The 18,749-nt window shown below is 39.0% G+C and overlaps 1 protein-coding gene across 3 annotated transcripts in view; it reads left to right on the forward strand.

Moving 5' to 3' along the window:
• The first annotated feature begins 399 nt into the window (after positions 1-399).
• Positions 400-18,749, forward strand: part of DCP1A (decapping mRNA 1A) — a 30,227-nt gene continuing 11,877 nt past the window's right edge. For 2 of the 3 annotated variants that reach the window (XM_042880435.1, XM_042880436.1), the window contains exons 1-5: positions 400-544; positions 1,496-1,536; positions 2,948-3,075; positions 11,184-11,250; positions 16,126-16,264. In XM_042880435.1, coding sequence (XP_042736369.1) covers positions 410-544; positions 1,496-1,536; positions 2,948-3,075; positions 11,184-11,250; positions 16,126-16,264 — 510 coding nt within the window. In that variant the 5' untranslated portion in view covers positions 400-409. Of the gene's footprint in view, positions 545-999; positions 1,092-1,495; positions 1,537-2,947; positions 3,076-11,183; positions 11,251-16,125; positions 16,265-18,749 lie in introns of all 3 variants that reach the window. The other variant, XM_042880437.1, reaches the window with a different exon arrangement.

Consider the following 18,749-nt stretch of genomic DNA (forward strand, 5'->3'; position numbering starts at 1 on the left):
GTGTCACATGACTTTGAATTTTCAGTCTCTTCATTTTTTACACAGAGTGTCCCTTTTCATCTCATGGCAGCACGGCTGATGGCAATTCCACCGATGGCAATTTAAATGATCACAGCGGATTCGTTAAATGCAAAGACAGCTGCCGCGTAACAAAGTAAAAGGGAGCATTTATTTTGTTTGTGCTTTGTTCTGAGTAAAGGGGGTTACAGCTACACCCCAGGGTTATTCAGCCAGCCCCGCGTACCACCGTGCTCTGCCGTGGGGCTGAGCAGGGCGCAGCGGGGGTCCAGAGCGCGGGCGGAACGTCAGGCGCGGAGCTCAGCGTTCCGGCCGGCGGCGGTGCCGTGCGCACAGTGACACCGCGCGGCCGCTTCTCGCCCGCCCCCGCGGGTGGCTGCCGGGAGCCAAGATGGAGGCGGCGAGCAGAGCGGGGCAGGAGATCAGCTTGGCGGCCCTCAAGCAGCACGATCCGTACATCACCAGTATCGCCGACGTGACCGGGCAGGTCGCGCTCTACAGCTTCAGCCCGAAGGCTAACGAGTGGGTAAGTGGGGAACGGCTCTCCCGGGTCTTCCGGCCGCGGGGCGGCGGGTCGCGGTGGGGCCGCGGCCGCCCGGTTTGGGATTTAGGGCCTTCCCCCGGCGGGGTTTGGCTCGGGAGGCGGATTTGCCTGAGGAGAGCTGTGCCCGGTCCGTGCCGGAGCGGCGGCGGGGCGGGGGTTGGTGCCGCAGGGCGGGCGGCTCGATGGGTCTCGCCGTCGGTTGTTGCTCGCAGCCCTATTTTAGGAACAGCGGGCTTTGAGAAGCAGCGTTCGTCATTGCGTTAAAGCGTAGCTTTGGCCTTAGGTGCTTTCCTTTCTGGTTTGGGTCTTGGTGTCCCAACGGCAGGGAAGAGGCACCTTTAGCGGTGTTGGTTAAGGAAGAAGCGCTACCCAGGGTCAGAGCATAGCCGTACCGTGCCCCTCCAACTTTCTCTGACTGCTGCCGTTTCATCACAAAGCTCAGAAGGCATAAATACGCTGCAGTTCACCTTCTTGTGCTCAGCCCTGGAGCTGTGTGTGGCTCTCAGCACTGGGGACCTTGACACGTGTGGTAAGCTTGGAAATTTCAAGTGGGAAGCAGCTGTGGTGCATAGCTACGTTGTTTTGTTGTTGTCTGTGCTGGTACTGTGGGTATTTAAGTAAACGACCTGTCTGCTGTGTGCAGATAGCAGCCAGTGTCTGAGAATAAGGAGCTGTGAGCAAAGCGTTCGGCTCTGACTGGTCAGGCTGGGCGTATGCTGTGTAACACATCAGTGAGTTAATAACGTGAAGTACATCTCCTGGAAGTGGATTTAATTTCCCTAGTTTTACTAGGGAAAAAGGAGGTCATTGCTGAAAAGGAGGGATGGCAAACTTCTGTGGCAAGATAAGAATATTGTAAATGATACCTCTAATTAAAACATTACACAGAAGCTAGTGAGGATATTCCCTAAACATACGTACTGTTTTTTGTAGGAGAAGACTGACATAGAAGGTACCTTGTTTGTGTACAAAAGGTAAGGGTTATTTTTATGTCTTCTTGTCTGCTCTAAGAAGAAAACAAGACTCATGTGGCTCCATATGCAGCTTTCATAGTAGATTTATTGCATGCAGTAATGTTTGTCTAGTGATTAACATATATGTGTGTATTTTGAGAGGACTAAACTGTGCAAAGGCGAATGACCCTGTTAAAATTACTGCTGAAAAATTGTCATACTTAGTAATTGCTTCATATGTATCCACACAGAAATGTAGTTTATCAATCTGCATTTGTTAATACAGTAGCATTTGGTTTTGTGTTTGTTAAATGCTGAGAAATCCTTGGCTTTCTAACATGTGTGAAGTTGCTAATGAAAACAGTATAGATGACAAATTAAAAAATCTCTCATCACTTTATTTCTTTCATATCCTGTCTGGTTCTGTAAATGGATGATGCTAGTTAAGTCACTTGGGGGCCTCTTGATTTCCTCATTAGAACAGAAAGAAATTCACAATTACTTGTGGTAAAGAAAAGGATTGAACAGGAATAATTTTTTTCAGAAGCACTCCATAAATACAACTAATAATAAACATTTTAAGTTGCAAATCAGAAACCTAACAATGAAATAAGTCTGCTGTGTGTATGATGTGAGTAATGCAGACATAATCAACCTGTCCCAAAGCATACAAACTATAGGTTGTTCCAATAATTTTGTCTTGGCACTATAAAGGGATGCGAATAACCTAGTGCTCTTAACTTTGCTTGAGTTCCAAGTTTGGAAATAGTGTAGGAAAAACAATCAAATTAAAAACTAAAGAGAGAGTTTTCCCATGACAACCTGTTTATTTCACAAAAGCTCTGTTAGGAACATTAAAGACAGCCTTGGAATGGCAAGGACAGTTTGCCTCCTCCATAGCAGCTCTTGGCAGATTTTGTTGCTGGTCATTCAGTAAACATGGCCATGTTGCTACAAAAATCTTTATACTTAATACCTAATTATGTCTGATTTTTGCCCGAGTATCTTTTGTTTTCTTAGCTAATTATTTTTATTAGACATGAGTGACCTAAAACAAACTACTGCCCCAAAGGCCTTCATTGTGCTGCTGTGTTCATTATGTAGCTGCTTATGGGTACAACATGTTTGTTTTTGAACAGCATTTTCTTTTTTTTCTTTTTTTTTTCTTCTTTTTGCAGCATATCTTTGATTCTGCAGTTCACAACTGTTACATTAATTCTAATCGTAGTTGAGTTAAGCATGGTTTTAAATTGACATTAGTTGGCTTGCCAGGAGATGACTTGGAAGAAAAGAACAAATATTGGATATTCAGGACTACTAAAGTGTCAGTTCATAAAATAATGGAGTTTTGAGGATTAATTCGTAACTGTTTCAGAAGACTGTGTGTTGTTCAAGGTCTCAATCCTTGCTTTTGTTTTAATTGAAACAATAGGTCTGCTTCTCCATACCATGTTTTTACAATAGTGAATCGACTGAACATGCACAACTTAGTTGAACCAGTGAATAAAGACTTGGAGTTTCAGCTTCATGAACCTTTTCTTCTCTACAGAAATGCTAGCTGTGAGTATAACTTCCTCTAATCCATACGAATGTAGTATTCTGTTTTATAACCTAGACTGCTTTCTATTACTGTGGTGTGTTTCAAGCATAATGCAGTGGGCCAGGTTCCAGTGGGATGTGTGGTGCTTTGTGCCTACAGTGCTAGATTTATGTAAGTAGCAGTGCAATGCATTATGATCACCTGCTTTCAATAAAAAAGGGTTGGACTATGAAAGTTCAATATTGTTATTCTCATGTTTTTAATTAATGGCCTCATTGATTTAATCTGAACATATACAGTGCTACAAGAATACTGAAGATTGATAATTTTCTTGGTGTGTGGTAACTGTTGAGTCTGGCCTGAACCACTGATTGAGCACCTGGGAAAGGACCCGGTCAGCCCTGGGAGCACAGGTGAAGGCAATTCAGCTGTGTGACAGGAAGGGGTGAAACTTGGCTGCACCTCTCTTAGACCTCAGTTAAGGGCTGACTGCTGCTAGGGAAGGATCTCTTCCTGGAGATCCCTCCTTAGTGAAGCTTTCCCCTGTGAAACTAGAATCTTCTGATATGGATGAGCAGTCTTCCTTCCTTTCCTAATAGTACCTCTTCATTGTGCCAGTCCTTTTGTCATCACACCTTTGTTGCGATGCCTTTTCCACTGTATTGATCCGTTTACTTGCTACACTTGGTGATGAATGTTATTAAGTAGTTCTGAGGGCTTCAAGAGCCACAATTGAGACTTTGTGCTTTTTTTAAAAAAAGAAATTTTAAATATTCATCAGTGGTTCTTTGAAGGGATTGAGAGAATTACCTAGCTGTAGGTGTTAGTTTCTTTCTCTAGAGTACTGTGTGTACTCTGGAGAAAAATGTCTGCTAAATTTCTGCAGATCTAGGCTCCAGCAAGTTGTGAGTGCTGGGAGATGTATGGTTTAAAAAAGAAGTCATATATTCTTGCTACTACTTGATTTCTAGTGTCAGCACTGGGTTAGCAGTTAAGTTAGAGTCCCCATGTGCTGTGTTCCAGTTAGGCACGCAGTAAAAATCCTATTGCTCCAAAAAGTTCAATCTAGAATTGAGATAGCTCTTACAGAGGAAATGAAGGGGTGTGTGTGTATGAAGCTCTCTTGAAGGCTGGTGGAATAAAAGATATGCCAAAGATTAGAGAGCTCTCATGATATAAAAACTGTCTTTTTATATCTTTGATTTGGACTAAGTTCTTGAAATTAGTTTGCTGTATAATGATACGGTCTTACTAAATTACTTGGAGAGCCTGTGTCTGGATAAATTGCTTCCTCAACACAATCTCTACTGCATATCACCTAATGTCCTCTTGAATGGCAAATAGGAATGCTGTTTTGGCTATGCTTCAGTGTACCTAGGAGAAGAGTCAAATGTTAATCCCATCTTCTCCTTCTCTGCACCATCCCCTACAGAAAACTATATCTAGATTTTTTCTATTCCTTATTATTTCAGTGCTGCTAACTCTATTATATTTTACTTTTAGTTGTTGGGTTTGGAATTTTCTTCCCTGAATGCAACTTCCACAATTGCCTGACCTCCATCCATTGAATTAATTAGGGAAAAAAATGTGTGCATGTAGTGGAAATGTTCAGTGTTAAATACATTTTCCTCTATCTGCTTAGTATTCCAAAAACATAAAGCAAATAAAAATGTCACCTCTAGGACTGGTTTGTATTTACAAACTTCAACACATGGATGTAAGTGAGGCAATTACTGGTGAAGGATCTCTTCATGCAGTAAATGATCTGCTTCTGCTCAGCTCTCTGCTGGTGTGAAAACTACATTTTTTTTCTGACTAAGTCAGTGGGTAAGGCAATGCACACCTCTGAGGGCTTTGTGCTGTCTAACTGAAAAATTTAATGTGTAGTTCTTCAAAGATCTTTTAATGATGGAGAGGATGGACTGCTAGGTTGAACAAGATCAAAATGCCACTTAGAGTGCTGGCAGTGATCTTATTTGTTAGGCTGTTTTCTCTATCCTTCTTGAGCAAGACTCTAAGTTGTCCTGTTAAAACTGCTGAACTATTGAACTGAAAGTTGTTTCCTTAGCTTGCCAGTTCAGACTACCTGATTTAGAACTGCAAAATCACGTTTGTTTTTACTGCTGTTTGACTCTGCCAAACAGCAGTATATTTAGGTTATAACAGGATCAATGGCAAATCATGCTTTATGCTTCCCCAGGGCATGGCAGAAATAAAAGATGATCAAAACAGCATTGTGCCACTGTGCCTTTGTGCCACCATTTGAGACAGGCTCTATGTCAACGATATTTATAAGAGATGATGGTACTGTTTTCTAAACTTCACAGTTTCATTGGCCCTGGATTTTGCCATTATTATCTTATGTATTATCTTATTATCTTGTGTTCAGGCCTCTGGCACTTCTTAAGTGACATGGGAGCTGTCCTGAGGATGTTGGGTGATGTACAGCAGTCTATGCAGAGCCACTAACGAGTTTTAAGAGAAGTTTTGCGAATTGAACATAACCATTGTTTTGATTTGGCCAGGGGCTGTAAGAATGATCTGCCTGTCAAGCTAGATGACAATGTTTGTGGGTTTTACCATTGTTTTACAGTTGGATTTGTTCAAATTATGTCTTGTATATACAATGGGATTTTTAGATTGCTGTGTGATAAAACTAAACTTTGCTAAGCTGAAACTTGAGATTCTTTATCTATTTACATGAAGGCTTTTTCGAGTTCTTAAAACATTCGAAGAACAACTGAGGGAATTGAATTATTCCAATGGAAGGGAGACCTCTCTTCGATCGTTGTTTTTGTTTTTCCCTGTTTATGCAGATTGGAATGAGGAGCTTTTCATGGCTATGCTACTACCAGAATAGATCAAATGATAGGATATCTTTCTTATACCTGCTGTCTGTTGGGTTCACTTAATACTTGAAGCCTGATGCCTATTGTTCCTCAGAAAACAATACTTTGTTAGTATTTTTGCAGTTAACTGAGAAATCTGAGAAAATTATTCTGACAATGTAAGCCTAAAAACAGTATGAAAACCTAAAATTTTTGAAGCAGGCTATGTATACTTTTCAAGCAGCATTATAAACACTGTTAAAATTTGAGCTTTTTATTCATTGCAGTCACATCCTAAAGCAAAAATGACAGCAGTGTGGTGAATGAGGTGCTGTTAAACATTATACCAGATGCAGTGGTAAAAGAAAGTATTGTTCTATTGCTAGACAGAATAAGAAAACAAATATCTCCTAGTAAGAATGAATCAAGAAAGAAATGCAGTTAAATTCTCTTTTGGTGATACAGCAGATGTTTTCATTTAGAGTTCTTCTCAAAAGTTAGATTAGCTTGTTTCATATTTAATGTGTTATTTATTTTTGCTTAATCTGCAATATACTGTTGTGTACATTTGAACCTTGACTAGCTTTCTGTCTGGATGCATGCATGTTCTTCAGGGTGTTCAGAGCATGTGTTTGTAAAGCACTGAATTCTAGTGGTGTATTTCTCACCAACCTTAGCTTGCTTCCTCTTACTCGTATCTAGTGAAAAAGGATATTCCAGTCTACTAAAAAATGCATGTGGTTCTGCCAGTTAAAATAGTAATAGCCCAATCTGAAAGTCCTGTACTTCCTTTTAACCTATAATGTGAGAATTTGGAGCATGGTCACTACTGTGCAGCAGTATTTTTTTTGCAGGTATTGCTAAAGTTTGCTAAATAATAAAGTTAGTAAAAGTTTTAGATAATGAGTAACTTACCTCTCAATTTCTTCAAGAAGTGTTCTTCTGAGTCCTTCTCATTTATAACTTGCCCTCTGCAGTGGCGGTGTTGGTCTGGATTAAAAGGCTTTCCAATGCAGGATAGTTCTCTTGGAAGGTCGAGTGGATTTATTTCCATCATCCTGAAAAGGCAGATGCCAAGCGTAAAACTTAATAATTAAAATAAATACTCAGTGTTTGGATTTTTTTTCTCTTCTTGCTTCTTACTCCTTGTCCAATGGTGCAGTGGTTAGTAAAACAAAAGTAATGGATGTTGTGAGACTTATAACCCTGCAGTGTGGATCCAGTGTCTTCTGGATCTCTTATATTGTCATTAATTAAACTTGTTTTTTGAACAGCACAACCAAAAGAAATTGCTTTCTTTCAAATGGCTTTTAAAATTCTTTGAAAGAACTTCTGATTGGTTTCAAAATAGGAAGTCTCTACTATTAAGGGAAATCTCATTATCTCTTCTCCATTCAGCTGCCAGTGTGTAGCATACAAGATATCTCTGACTAGTGAAGCTGAGTGGCTCTCCAGCAAGCACATCAACTTAGTGGTTTAGTCAGAGATAAGGAGTCTGTTCTTGATAGTTTTGCAGCAGAAGAGGCAATGCAAGCAGGGGGAGGGAGGAAACAACATTGAAAGCTGTTAAGCAGTGCTAAAAATATTCCATTTGACCTGAAATGTGGCATTCTAACTGCAAGAGGTTTTCTGCCATAGCTCAGCATCCCACAGTCGTAATGCTTCTCATTCCATGCTATGCTTAATCAAATTAAGTAGTTTCTGGATCCTGGATGTTGTTTGCCACCTGCTGAGTTACCCCTGTGCAACTGCTTGTGGGATTGTGCAGCTTTGTGAACTGCATTTGTGAAATGCCCTTAGATATCCAAAACAATAAGAATGGAATGAGACTTTTATAGAATGATTTCTCCTGATTTATAAATCTATGCAAAGGCTAACATTAAAATTAAGGAAAATAAAAGTAGTGAATGAGGAATCTTGGTGAGAAGGAGATTAGAGCAGAGTGTCTGGGGAGACTTGAGATTTCAGCTAATCCTTCTACTGAAGTACAAGCTTGAAGAGACATTAATTATGTGCATTTGTCTTTAACTATTTGAAATGTAAAATGATGCCTATGTCAGCTCTTCTATGGGAGTGAGATAAAATTAAGTTATTGTCATGTATTATATTTTAGGACGATTTCAAAATACGAGCCTTTCTTCGCAGAGTTTGACTCTGCTTCAGTCACTGTATAATGTATAAAATGGAACTGTAAAATATTTTCTCTCTCTTCCCATGAAGTCTTCCAACTAGTTATCGTAACTTTTTAAAATGTATCATCTTTTTGGATGAGATCAAGCCATATCTGCACAGATGGCTAACCTGCCTTAGGCAAGAGAGTGGTAGCGTCTGCAGTCTCTCAAACTGGCACTCCTGATGAACCCCACATACTTCTCTTTCAACACAGTATTCTCAGGCAACATTCTCATGAACGTTTCAGCAACTTTGCCCTCCTCTGCAGCCCTGAGTGTCTTGTTTGTGTCCTCTCTCTTGTGACAGACAGCATGGTTGTCAAGCTGATGTGCAAACAATATCAAGGAACTGGTCTGGATGAAACCGACTTGAGGGTGGATTGAGGTAGTATAAGTAATGGCAAAGTTGTGAGAGTGTGAGTGGTAAGGCTGTCTCTTTCCACTAATTCAAAGTGAAACCTGCAGGCGTGTAATGAAGCCTTCGTTATGTTGCCAGTGTATGGCCTCTCTTGGTGTGATGTTGTGTTATCCCTGCTCTGAGTTGGACCTGTTAGCTGGACAGCATTGGAACAGTAATCTGACTGCTCCATGAAGCAGCAGGATCCCAGTATAGAAGAGGTAAACGAGAAGTTGGATATTACTTGTGTAATACTTGAATTGCTGTTATTAATAAAAGTGGCATAATGAACTTGCCCAGATACCTAATGCCTGAGAACAATTTAGATGAAGATAAAACAATTTGCCAGTAATTTATTGTCTGGTTTGGCTTTGATATGAGTTGCTCATGACTTCATCTGTTAAAGTGAATCCAACTGAAAGATATTGATGATGATTACAGATTGACTCTACTTAATTACTGAAGATGCTGCCTAGCGGTGAGTATAGAAAAGACAGAGTAGAAGTGTTGAAGTAGGTGGAAAAGTAAGTGAGCAGAGAGGTTGGATGAAACTGGTATAGAGCTGCAGTGGAAAGACATGCCATGAGATGTCCAACATTCAGCTAATGTTCACTGGATCTGACAATCCAGGTTGGAGAAGTACTGAGTCTAATACAAGGATGCTGATAGCTAAAGTTGTATCATATGTAGTGATCCGTTGATGCAGAGAGTTGAGGAATGTCTGAGAGAGCTGAACTGATGGTACAAAGGAGTCCTCTTTCTAAAAGAGGAAGGCGAACGCTTGAGTCTGGACTCTGTTTAATGTAATGCCCAAGGTCACATGTTCATAATCTGCTGTAGATCTTTGTAATATTGTTAGTGTTCTTTGGTGACTCCTTGCAATTATTTGTCAGTACTACAAAGTGTCTGGTGAGGTGGGAATGATACTCTGTAGACAGAGCCAAGTTTTTGAATCTACTTCAGAACAGTGTGCTACTCTTATCATTGGTCCCATTAAGTTATCATTATAGGTTCCTTATCTTTATTTCTTCAGTAAGTATGCTTTTGAAGAAGCTTTCTTCTTTTAGTAGTGTATCTACTAAAAGATAGTAGGGAAGGAAGGAGCTTTTATTTAGCATTAAAATCTACTTTATGACTAAAGAAATAGCTCAAACTGAAATGTTTTAGGTTTCGATGTGATAGATGGCCAGTTATATTAAAGTCAATTTTCATAAATGTTTCATAAACATTGTCTATGTGTATGAAGTGCTTTTTAATTGGCTTATGTTGTTTTCTAGGACAGGCTTTAAATTGTGCTATATTGACTTATTTGCTTATGACTAGAAGAGCTTTATAGGTTATTACTTATTCTAGAACTTCTAAAGAAACATACTTGAATGTAGTTGTTTAGAACAATAAGAAGATAAAGTAGGACTGTGGTTTGTCCTAGGATGTTGTTATAGAAAGAACATGTGGGCACAGCAGTTTTGTCTGATACAGTAAGACTAGGGTAACTAGAAGTTGTGAAATTTTTGGTGTGACAAAGTAATTTTGAATGGGCTTTGGTTGAGATTTTGAGTTGGGAGGGCAGGAAGGGACTTTAAATAATAAAAATCTTGAAATGTCAAGATGTTACTAGTTACAAAAAGTTAGTTACAAATATGTATCTTTAACTCATTCTTTCCCTTTACAGATTTCAATTAATAAAAATATTGGCATGAACATCAATATAAAGATGACTTAGGCTAAAAATATCTTTTTTCAGGCATGAAAACAATCCAGTGGCAACATGTAAAGTGTCTAATTGCCTTTTGAGAAATTTTACACTCTGCATTGGTAAATTTCATTGGTGAAGCAAGATATGAAATAACTAGCTGTGTGAATTGAATCAAATATGGTTCTGGAGATCTGTTGTGTTGGCACAGCTGTGGGCCATCCCATGAGGAGATGAGGATGTCTGAGGGTAAAAATGACATCATTACGATGTGGTTGCTAAATAAATTCCATGTGGCACTGCTGACCATGTTTCTGATGTCTTTCAGCTGAATGGTCAGTATCTAATTTGGCCAACTTTCGGGGAGTTTTCCTTGTCCTGAAAGCCAGGTTGAGCTTGGTGCCTTGCTGAGCTGAAATCCTTTTGCCCTTGCTGTTTTGTCATTGCTGCCTTCAATGAGTAGTGTTCAATCTGCATCTAGTTTTAAGCTGCTCCGTGAATGTGAAAGTGTGATTGGAGCTTTGCTACCACTTCCTTCCAATACTATTACTCCTTAGAAAAAAGAATTTGGAGAGGGCACCTTCCACAGAGCTTCTGACTGAATTCTCGTAACTCAAACTTGAATGTGTTCATTGAACTGCAAAAACTGACAAATTTAAAAATGAGTGTTCAAAAAAAAGAAAAAACCCTGACACAAGGGGGGTCTTTAGCCTAGTTTAGTGGTAAAATCTGCCATTCTAAGTAGAGGGTTGCAACTGTAGTAAGAAGGCATCTGGTATGTTATTTCCTTGATATTTTTATTTGTGATCAAACATCAAAGTTTTGTCATGCATCCATTTAATCTGATTTACACTGTGTATGTGTTTGCTTACATGCTATTTGTAATCACTTATTTAAAAAGTATTTGATCATGCAGAGGACGTTTGAGTTGATGTTAATTCACATATTGCAGAGCCAATGGGCTGTTTTTTTGCTTCCTTCCTAGTGATTTATTTACCAACTGTTGTCTTACACTGCCTTTTTTTTCCTTGTTTTCAAGTGTCAATTTACAGTATCTGGTTTTATGACAAGAATGACTGTCATCGAATAGCAAAACTCATGGCTAAGTAAGTACTGCTGTTTTGTTCTTTGTAATTCTTTTACGTAATACAACCACTATGTATTGTACTTTTGTTTTGCATAGAGAGAAATATTGCAGAACTAAAAATTGCATAAGGAGCATTGGCTGAATAGTGAAATAAAAAGGCTTGTTGTTGCTAAATTGCTGGGTTATTATTCAGTGTTGATTTCATTATTTTTTTCTTTTTCTGGAGATAAAAGATTGTTTATAATGCTGCCACGTCTGCTCTTATTTTGTAGCTCCTGAGACTCCTGAAGTCTCTTCACAGTTTTTGCAGCAGGAGCATTTGTGAAATGATCTTGTTTTAAAGAAACGTTAGAAGTTGTGTTTGCAGTAACAAACTGTTCAAGCTGCTGTCCGTACAGCTGTACAGTTACCGCATCTGTTCTGTAGTGCGGATGGTCGCACTGGCACTGCTGGAAAGGACTTCAGAGTGTCGAAGTCTGAACAAGAGAGGCCAAGGGAAGCTGAAGCTGGTTAAGTTTGCAATATGATGTGCTTAGTGATTGGAAGGTAGAGAGTCTTCTTGTGGTTATTTCTTTGCTTCAGGTGTGTTGTGCTGCTGATTGTCTGATCTGTTGAAGAGGATGAGAATAGGCTTAAGTACATTTTCAGTATAACCCCTGCAGTTCTGTGATTCTGCAAAAGGGAAGAGTTTAGAAGCATGGGATGGGGTAGTCACCCCAGCAAAAATGCGGAATGTGTTTTATGGAGTATTTTCTCTTCCTTTGTACTCTGCTTTGCTTTTCTTCACCATTGCTGCTTTCTGAATTTTCTGCTGGATGGATCAGCAAAATGTCTTTCAAGTCATGTCATCTTTAAAGACAGGCAAACATAGTATGTAAAGTAGATGTAGTGTGAATGTCATTTCAAGATGAATTGCTGATTATTTTTTTTTGGTATTGGAATGATTGTGGGTTGCAAGATGTTGGAAACTGAAATTAGAGTTAACATTCCTAAAAATCTGTTTCATGCCTGTCTTGACCAATGTCGCTTAAAACTTCTGATGCAAGTGAAACTAGAGAAATATGTAGTTATAAAAACTTACTGATTTAATACTTACAGAATGCAGATAGTTACATTGTTCTGAACAGCATGGACCCCTGTGTCAGTATGATTGTCTTTTGCTACTACAAGGACTGCTCTGAAAGTAATTCTCCTCCTGTATTACGTTGGCCCATGACATCAGAGTTGACTGTTGGTGGAAAGGCAGTATTCCATGGCATGTTGCTGTCATGTGACGGATGGCAGCAGACGGGCAGTCTGACAAAAGGGCATCCGACATGGATGTGTGTATGAAGCAAAGGGATAGGATTAAATTCCTCTATGTGGAAAAAATGGCATCCACTGATATTGGTGCTTGCTGAATGTTTATGGAGACCAAACAGTAGACATGAGCTCAGTGAGTGGTAGGTGTTGCATTTCAGCAGCAGGGCACTTCTGCTGGTACAGACTTTACTAGCTCAGCGCATGGGCCTTGTTCACTGCTGGCAAAAATGCATAGCTAGTGGTGGTGACTGTTGAAAGACAACAAATTCTCAGCTACAGGACGCTCAAATAGTGTTATTGTGCTCTTTCTATCTCTTGTAGTTTCCATGGAAATAAATAAGAAGTATTAATTTGGTGTAAGTTGACCGTGCTAGCTGAAGTTCTGCTAGTAGTAAGTCCTTCATTCCTTTCATTACTTAAGTGATTTTTTTTTTTTTTTAGGTCTTTCTGCATTATTAGAATATAGAATGCTTAAATACTCATGTGCATTGCTTTAGGAGTAACAAAAGAATTTGAGGAAGCCATTTTTGTATATTGAGAGAGGTATTTAGCATTTTTCTGCATGGCAGCAGGCCCTACCATACTTTACTTCAGTGTATTTTTCAGTAACTATTTGTCTTCCAAAAATATTGCTTCATTGTTTGTTTTTTTTTGTAGTGAGCAGTGGAATTTTGGATTGTGGCTGTTAGTACCAGTTGGTTTAGGTGGGTTTTGTTGTGTTGCTTATTGGAAAATGTACTGACTTCTGAGCACCTCCGCGATTCAAAAACATAACCATAAAAGGTTGCAAGGAGATCTGCATTCTCTTTCCTGCTGTTTGAGTTGACCTTATTGTGCCAGATTGAGTTAACAAGATTGCCAGCCTTCCATTTATATTTTGGTGGCTTATCTTTCAAAAGGAAAGTAAATTACTCTTCACAGGCTTTGTAATCTTCACTTCTCACATTCTCTCTCTCCTTGTCCTCCACCCATACTCTTCTGTGAGGTTGTGCCAGGTATTTTTTTAGTGCTGTAACTGCAGTTATTCTTTAGCAAACTGTCACAACCACTACTGTGTCCCTGAAGGAATGTGTGCCTCTTCCACTATCTGATATAATGGAAAGAAACAGCAGGCCTTGTTTAAAGAAGTCTTAATCCTGGTTGCATACAGAGTGTACTCAGAGTATAGACTAGTGTTAGTGGAAGCTTTTTCTTTTGATGTTTTTCTCCAGCTAAGGTGTTTCTGAGCGTTGTCTTTAGAAAATTCTGGAATACTTCTTAGTGTGAAAGAAGTCTATAGGAGTGTTCAAACCACTTCAGAAGGAATTAATTTGGGTCAAGTGGAAATTGTTAGTGAAGGGTAGGATTTCTAAAAGGCATAGGCATAAAGCAGAGTTTTTCCTCATATTTGCCAGAATCCACGTCTTTGTGGAACTTCATTGCTTTCTGACATGAAAGTTGTAATATTTTTATACTGAGGTTAGCTTGTAGGCTTGATTTAACCTATTTCAGCCATCAGACCTAAACTATTTTGAGATACTCTTCCAGTTCTAGCTCATTGCTTGTATCTGAGTTTTGGGGGTACAGAGTTTGGGGCATTTACTCCCGCCAGCATCTGAATGTAACCTGCACAAGGCTACACTGAAGAGGTATTTATGCTTGTCTACATGAGAAGATAATTTTTATTATTCTTTAAGAAAAAAAAAAAAAAATGAAAAAGGTAAGTAACACCTTGTAGTGGACACAAAAAACAATTGTGAAATGCTCTGTAGAAATATTTCTGAAATGCCTCTGTAAAATTGATATACTTGTTGAAATTTTTTTCATACCAGCTAGTATCATTTCAATGGGAAGGTGTTTTGTTGAAAGCTTTTGGAACAACTAGTGAGGAAAGGAGAGTCCAAAGCCACAAGCCTTCCTTTCACCTACAAGGCAGAACATGCATGACTTCAGCTGTCCAGAATTTGCCCTTTAACTGAAGTGTTTATTTTTCCTGATGTAGCCACGCTGACACTTAAATCTCAGCAAAGTGTTCTGTTTCTTTCATCTCGCCTTCTCTCATCCCTAGTTTTGGATTTACATTTATACAAGTCCCAAGTCAGGACTGTATGACCATGTGGGGTGCTAGAACAAAATGTACTCTGATGGTGTCACCATAGAAACGTTTGTACAGTATTGAGCTGCTTCAGCCAAACCAGCACATGTTGCAATTCTTAGAAATTGTCTGGCAGAGTAGATTGGCCCCCAGATTCTGAGTTAGGTTTGCAGGTTAATGCTTGCATACAAATAGAGAAAGTTGTACTGAATAATGAAAATCTGGATAAATAAGCAGTGTGTATGATTAGAAGCTTTGAAACTAATTTTCCTGGTTAAGTCTGTTGCCTTTCTTAATCTAATCTTTCTTGAAGTAAACCCGGTTGAACTCTACTGAAGGGTCTTAGCTGCTAGAAAACTGGGAGGAATTGCAGACTTGTGCTGTTTTTTCTTTAAGAGTGGTAATGTAGAGGTACATACAAATATCTATTTACTCAGCAGTCTATACGCTGCAGAGTTATTCCTGAATCCTAGCTGACCAGAAGAAACTGGAGGCTGGAATGATTGACACTTTCTGTGATTGCTGTGATGGCACCTCTCGGCTGCCCCATCAGCTCTGCAGCATGAGAGTTTAGGTGATGTGCCAGCTCCAGAGCTCTGCCCTGCTTTCTGTGCTTGTTTTTTTTCTTAACATATTTGATTAATGCAGGCTTAAAAAAAGAGGGGATTACAGGCTGGTGTGTGTTTATTTCAAGAAGATAAGCATTAGTGCATTGCATGGCCATGTATATCTTGTGAACTGTATATGGATTAAGGGTAGAAATGTATGTTGCCTTTACTTTCGTTAATGAAATGCATGAGGAATACATCTTCCTTATGTGCATCTTAATCATCTTTTAACAAGTTTTCTTAGTCTTAAGGCAGTATGGGTAGTGAATAAGTGGTGAATGAGCTGTAGGTGTCAAAGACCAGAGGAAGTGCATTGTTACAAGCCTACAAGTAATTGGATTTACTGCTAGGCAGCTAGAGAAGAAAATGGTTTGCTCTTCTTTCCAAAGCTCTTAGAGGGAGGAAAGGTAGCTTGCTCTAAGCTTCTTTCCTTACTGGCTCCAGAGACATCTGGTATGAGCCAGCTGTCTTCTTCCCCTGAGTGTTGTTTTCTAATGGTAGGCCTTGTCCTAAATTAGAACTGGTTTGTAATTGATTTTGTTGAATAGCGTGACCTGGTGTGGCTGAACGTGGAAACACTGCGTGTTAAGAAGTAAGGAATAAAAAAAAATCTATTTTACTCAGTCTTTGTTAGAATGCCTATACTCTTTGTATGACACTGATGTCCACATGTTTAGACATTTTTTTTATAATAAAATGACAGTTTTACAGAAGCAGTGTTTACTGCAGGCAAATGCTGACTTAAAAACCAGTGCTGTGTTTGTAACTTTGGCCAACTACGTGTTAGGTTTTCATTTAAGCAGAACAAAATGTGTTTATATGCTGTGAATTGTGGTTTTCTTCACTGTCTTCTACAAGATGTTCATTCCAGATAAAATTTTGAAAACCCATTTCTCCTTTCCTGTTACAGAGTGGTAGAACAAGAAGCTCAGAGATCGCAACAAGTTTCTCAGGACAGAAAAAGTCCCAGCAGAACAAATGGCTGCAGTAAGAACAGACCTATTGACATCCTGGAAATGCTCAGTAAAGCCAAGGTTGAATATGAGCGAGTAAGGAAATGTATTTATTTTCTTGCATTATGAGCAAAAGAAAACCCTTCCGAGTAAGGGGGTTAAGGCCTCGTATGGAGTCTGGTGAAATGCATCCCTTGTGACCTGTGAGAGAGCAATGGTAGAGAAGTATTCTTGTGTACTAAGTTGTACCGTGTAGTATGCTGTCATCTAAGATTGAAAGTAGCACATGTAATCTGTAATTTATTGGGCCTGTAATTTTGTATATTTGAATTGTTACCTCCTGGAGAAAAAGCACTGTATTGAAAACAGAGACCTGGGGAAGCAAATGCAACAAATACTTTTTTTTCTAAAATAGATGCCAAGGCTCCATAGTATCGGTATTTATCTACTGTCATGTCTTGAAATCAGTCACAAAGAAAATGTGAACGTATATGTAACACTGTAGAAGAGTAGATGACTGGTTTTTTTGATCCTGAAGCTCCACTTCTGTGAATATTCTTAATAGTAGCTGACATGTGTGTTTTTTAGTTTTTTTCCCTCTGTATTGAAAATCACTGGAGGAGGTTTGCTGTTATTCGTGCCAAAATCAACAACATTCATTGAGTTGCATACCAAATTGCTTTGGCCTTAAATAAGAAAGAGCCCACTAGCTGTGTACTATCCCGTGTTTGTGATACGAGCAGAGATGCACAGTGACCTACAGGGCTGTGGTTATACAAGGTCAAATTCTTGGCTTAAGCAGGCAACTTAGCCAATTTTTTATCTTTTTGTTGGTTGGAAAGCCTATATAGAAAGTAGTTTTTAACACACTCGAATGTGTTTCTTTTAAAGAGAAAGCATTCTCTGCTGTTGTTCCAGTAGCCTTGTCACACTGCTGCCTTGTTTGCTTCCTCACTATACCGTATTAAGAAAGTCTCGTTGATTCTGTCATATGACTTGAAAATGGAACTTGATAGACCCATTCCACAAGAATTGCTAATGCTGTGAGAAAATTGTCTCTAGGAGTAGCAAAAAAATACTATACCTGACGATATCAGTATTAATAGTAAATAAATCCCGTGGAAAAGGGTTGCAATTTAGTCAGTGCACATTTACATTCTATAAAGCATATTTTAACTGCTGTAGACCAGGTGTAAGTTTTTCCTGCTGTTCCCTAGTGTACTACTTCATTCTGCCTACCATGTGTCTATCCCATAATAAATTATCTCAGAACAGTGGGTTCTGAGTGCAGAATAGTCTTTTGCCACTATTAAATTCACAAGTTCAGATAATGAAGGAAAATATTAGTTCTGTTGAAGTAATTAATTTGCATAGTCCTGAGAGCCAAATTCAAATGTGGAAGACACAAGTATTACTTTTTCTGGGTTTTGCACAAATTGCCCTAGAAATTCTGAAGGCATTTTTTTTCTAAGCCTACTGATACAAGAATATACAATAGTAATGTCTTGGCATAATGTGGTAGAGATGGTATGGGTTCTTTTCTATTGGTGGGAGAAAGGTAGAAGCATTTCAGTGTTTTATTTCTCGTGGTGTGGGATGCTTCAGAGTTCCTACTGAGTAAATGCAAGGTCTTCATAGGATTCTAGGTTGCTACAACACATTGTGGAATGGGAGGGGAAAAAAAAACACGTGGGCTAAGCCATGTGCAAGCCAACTTCTGTGCAGTTTTTCACGTAGCGTGAGGATAGATGAATGTGACAGACCATAGACCGTAGCTGACCTGGACTAGATACTAGTTTGTGAAAATCAGTATTGTTTTCAGAATGTTTTAATGTAAATACCAAAGCAAATCTGCCTCTAATGCTTGATGCATTAATCCTGTTTGAGAAGAAGGTCTTTCACAATGTTGGCTTTCATAAGAAGTAGCAGTTTTTGTTAGAGCACAAAAGGGAGCATCAAAAGCTGAATGACTCGTTTTTCAATGTTGTATCAAGTAAGACAGATTTGAAGAAATGGAAGGCTTTTTTCTTATCAAAGGAAAAAAAATCACTCCAGATATTTTGGCTTCTCCATTCTTAATTTTCTGGTCTTTTTGAAAGCTTTTCCTTAGTAACAGAATTCCTAAGCATAGTGGATGAAGAAGAGTAAAATACTGATAAATAGGCTGTGGCAGCTGTCACACAGTATGGAAATGCACAGATGTACTACGTATCTGACTTTTTTACATCTCAATCTTGATTTTGCTGCCTGATGCTTTTAGAGCACCTTTGTAACTAGAAAAACTTTGCTTTGTATGTATGGGAGCTGAAAACTGAATCTGCCAAACTTAATCCATTAACCTGCTATGACTGCAGTTCTGAACAAGTTGGTAGATAAATAGAATTGAGCAAACTTTTTGGAGGATGTTCTACTGACCGCTTCAGCTTTAGTGCCAAGATTCAGGCACCTTAATTATAGAGTTCCTCGTAACCAGCATACATCATTGTTAATATGATTAGGCAAGCAACTTGAAGATGGCTTCTTAAGGTATCCTTTCTAAATTTTTTAAAAATTATTTTATGACACTCAGTAATTACACTTG

Source organism: Lagopus leucura, unplaced genomic scaffold (genome assembly GCF_019238085.1).
Source record: "Lagopus leucura isolate 7727_CA_CO unplaced genomic scaffold, USGS_WTPT01 Super-Scaffold_100026, whole genome shotgun sequence".
NCBI lineage: Eukaryota > Metazoa > Chordata > Aves > Galliformes > Phasianidae > Lagopus > Lagopus leucura.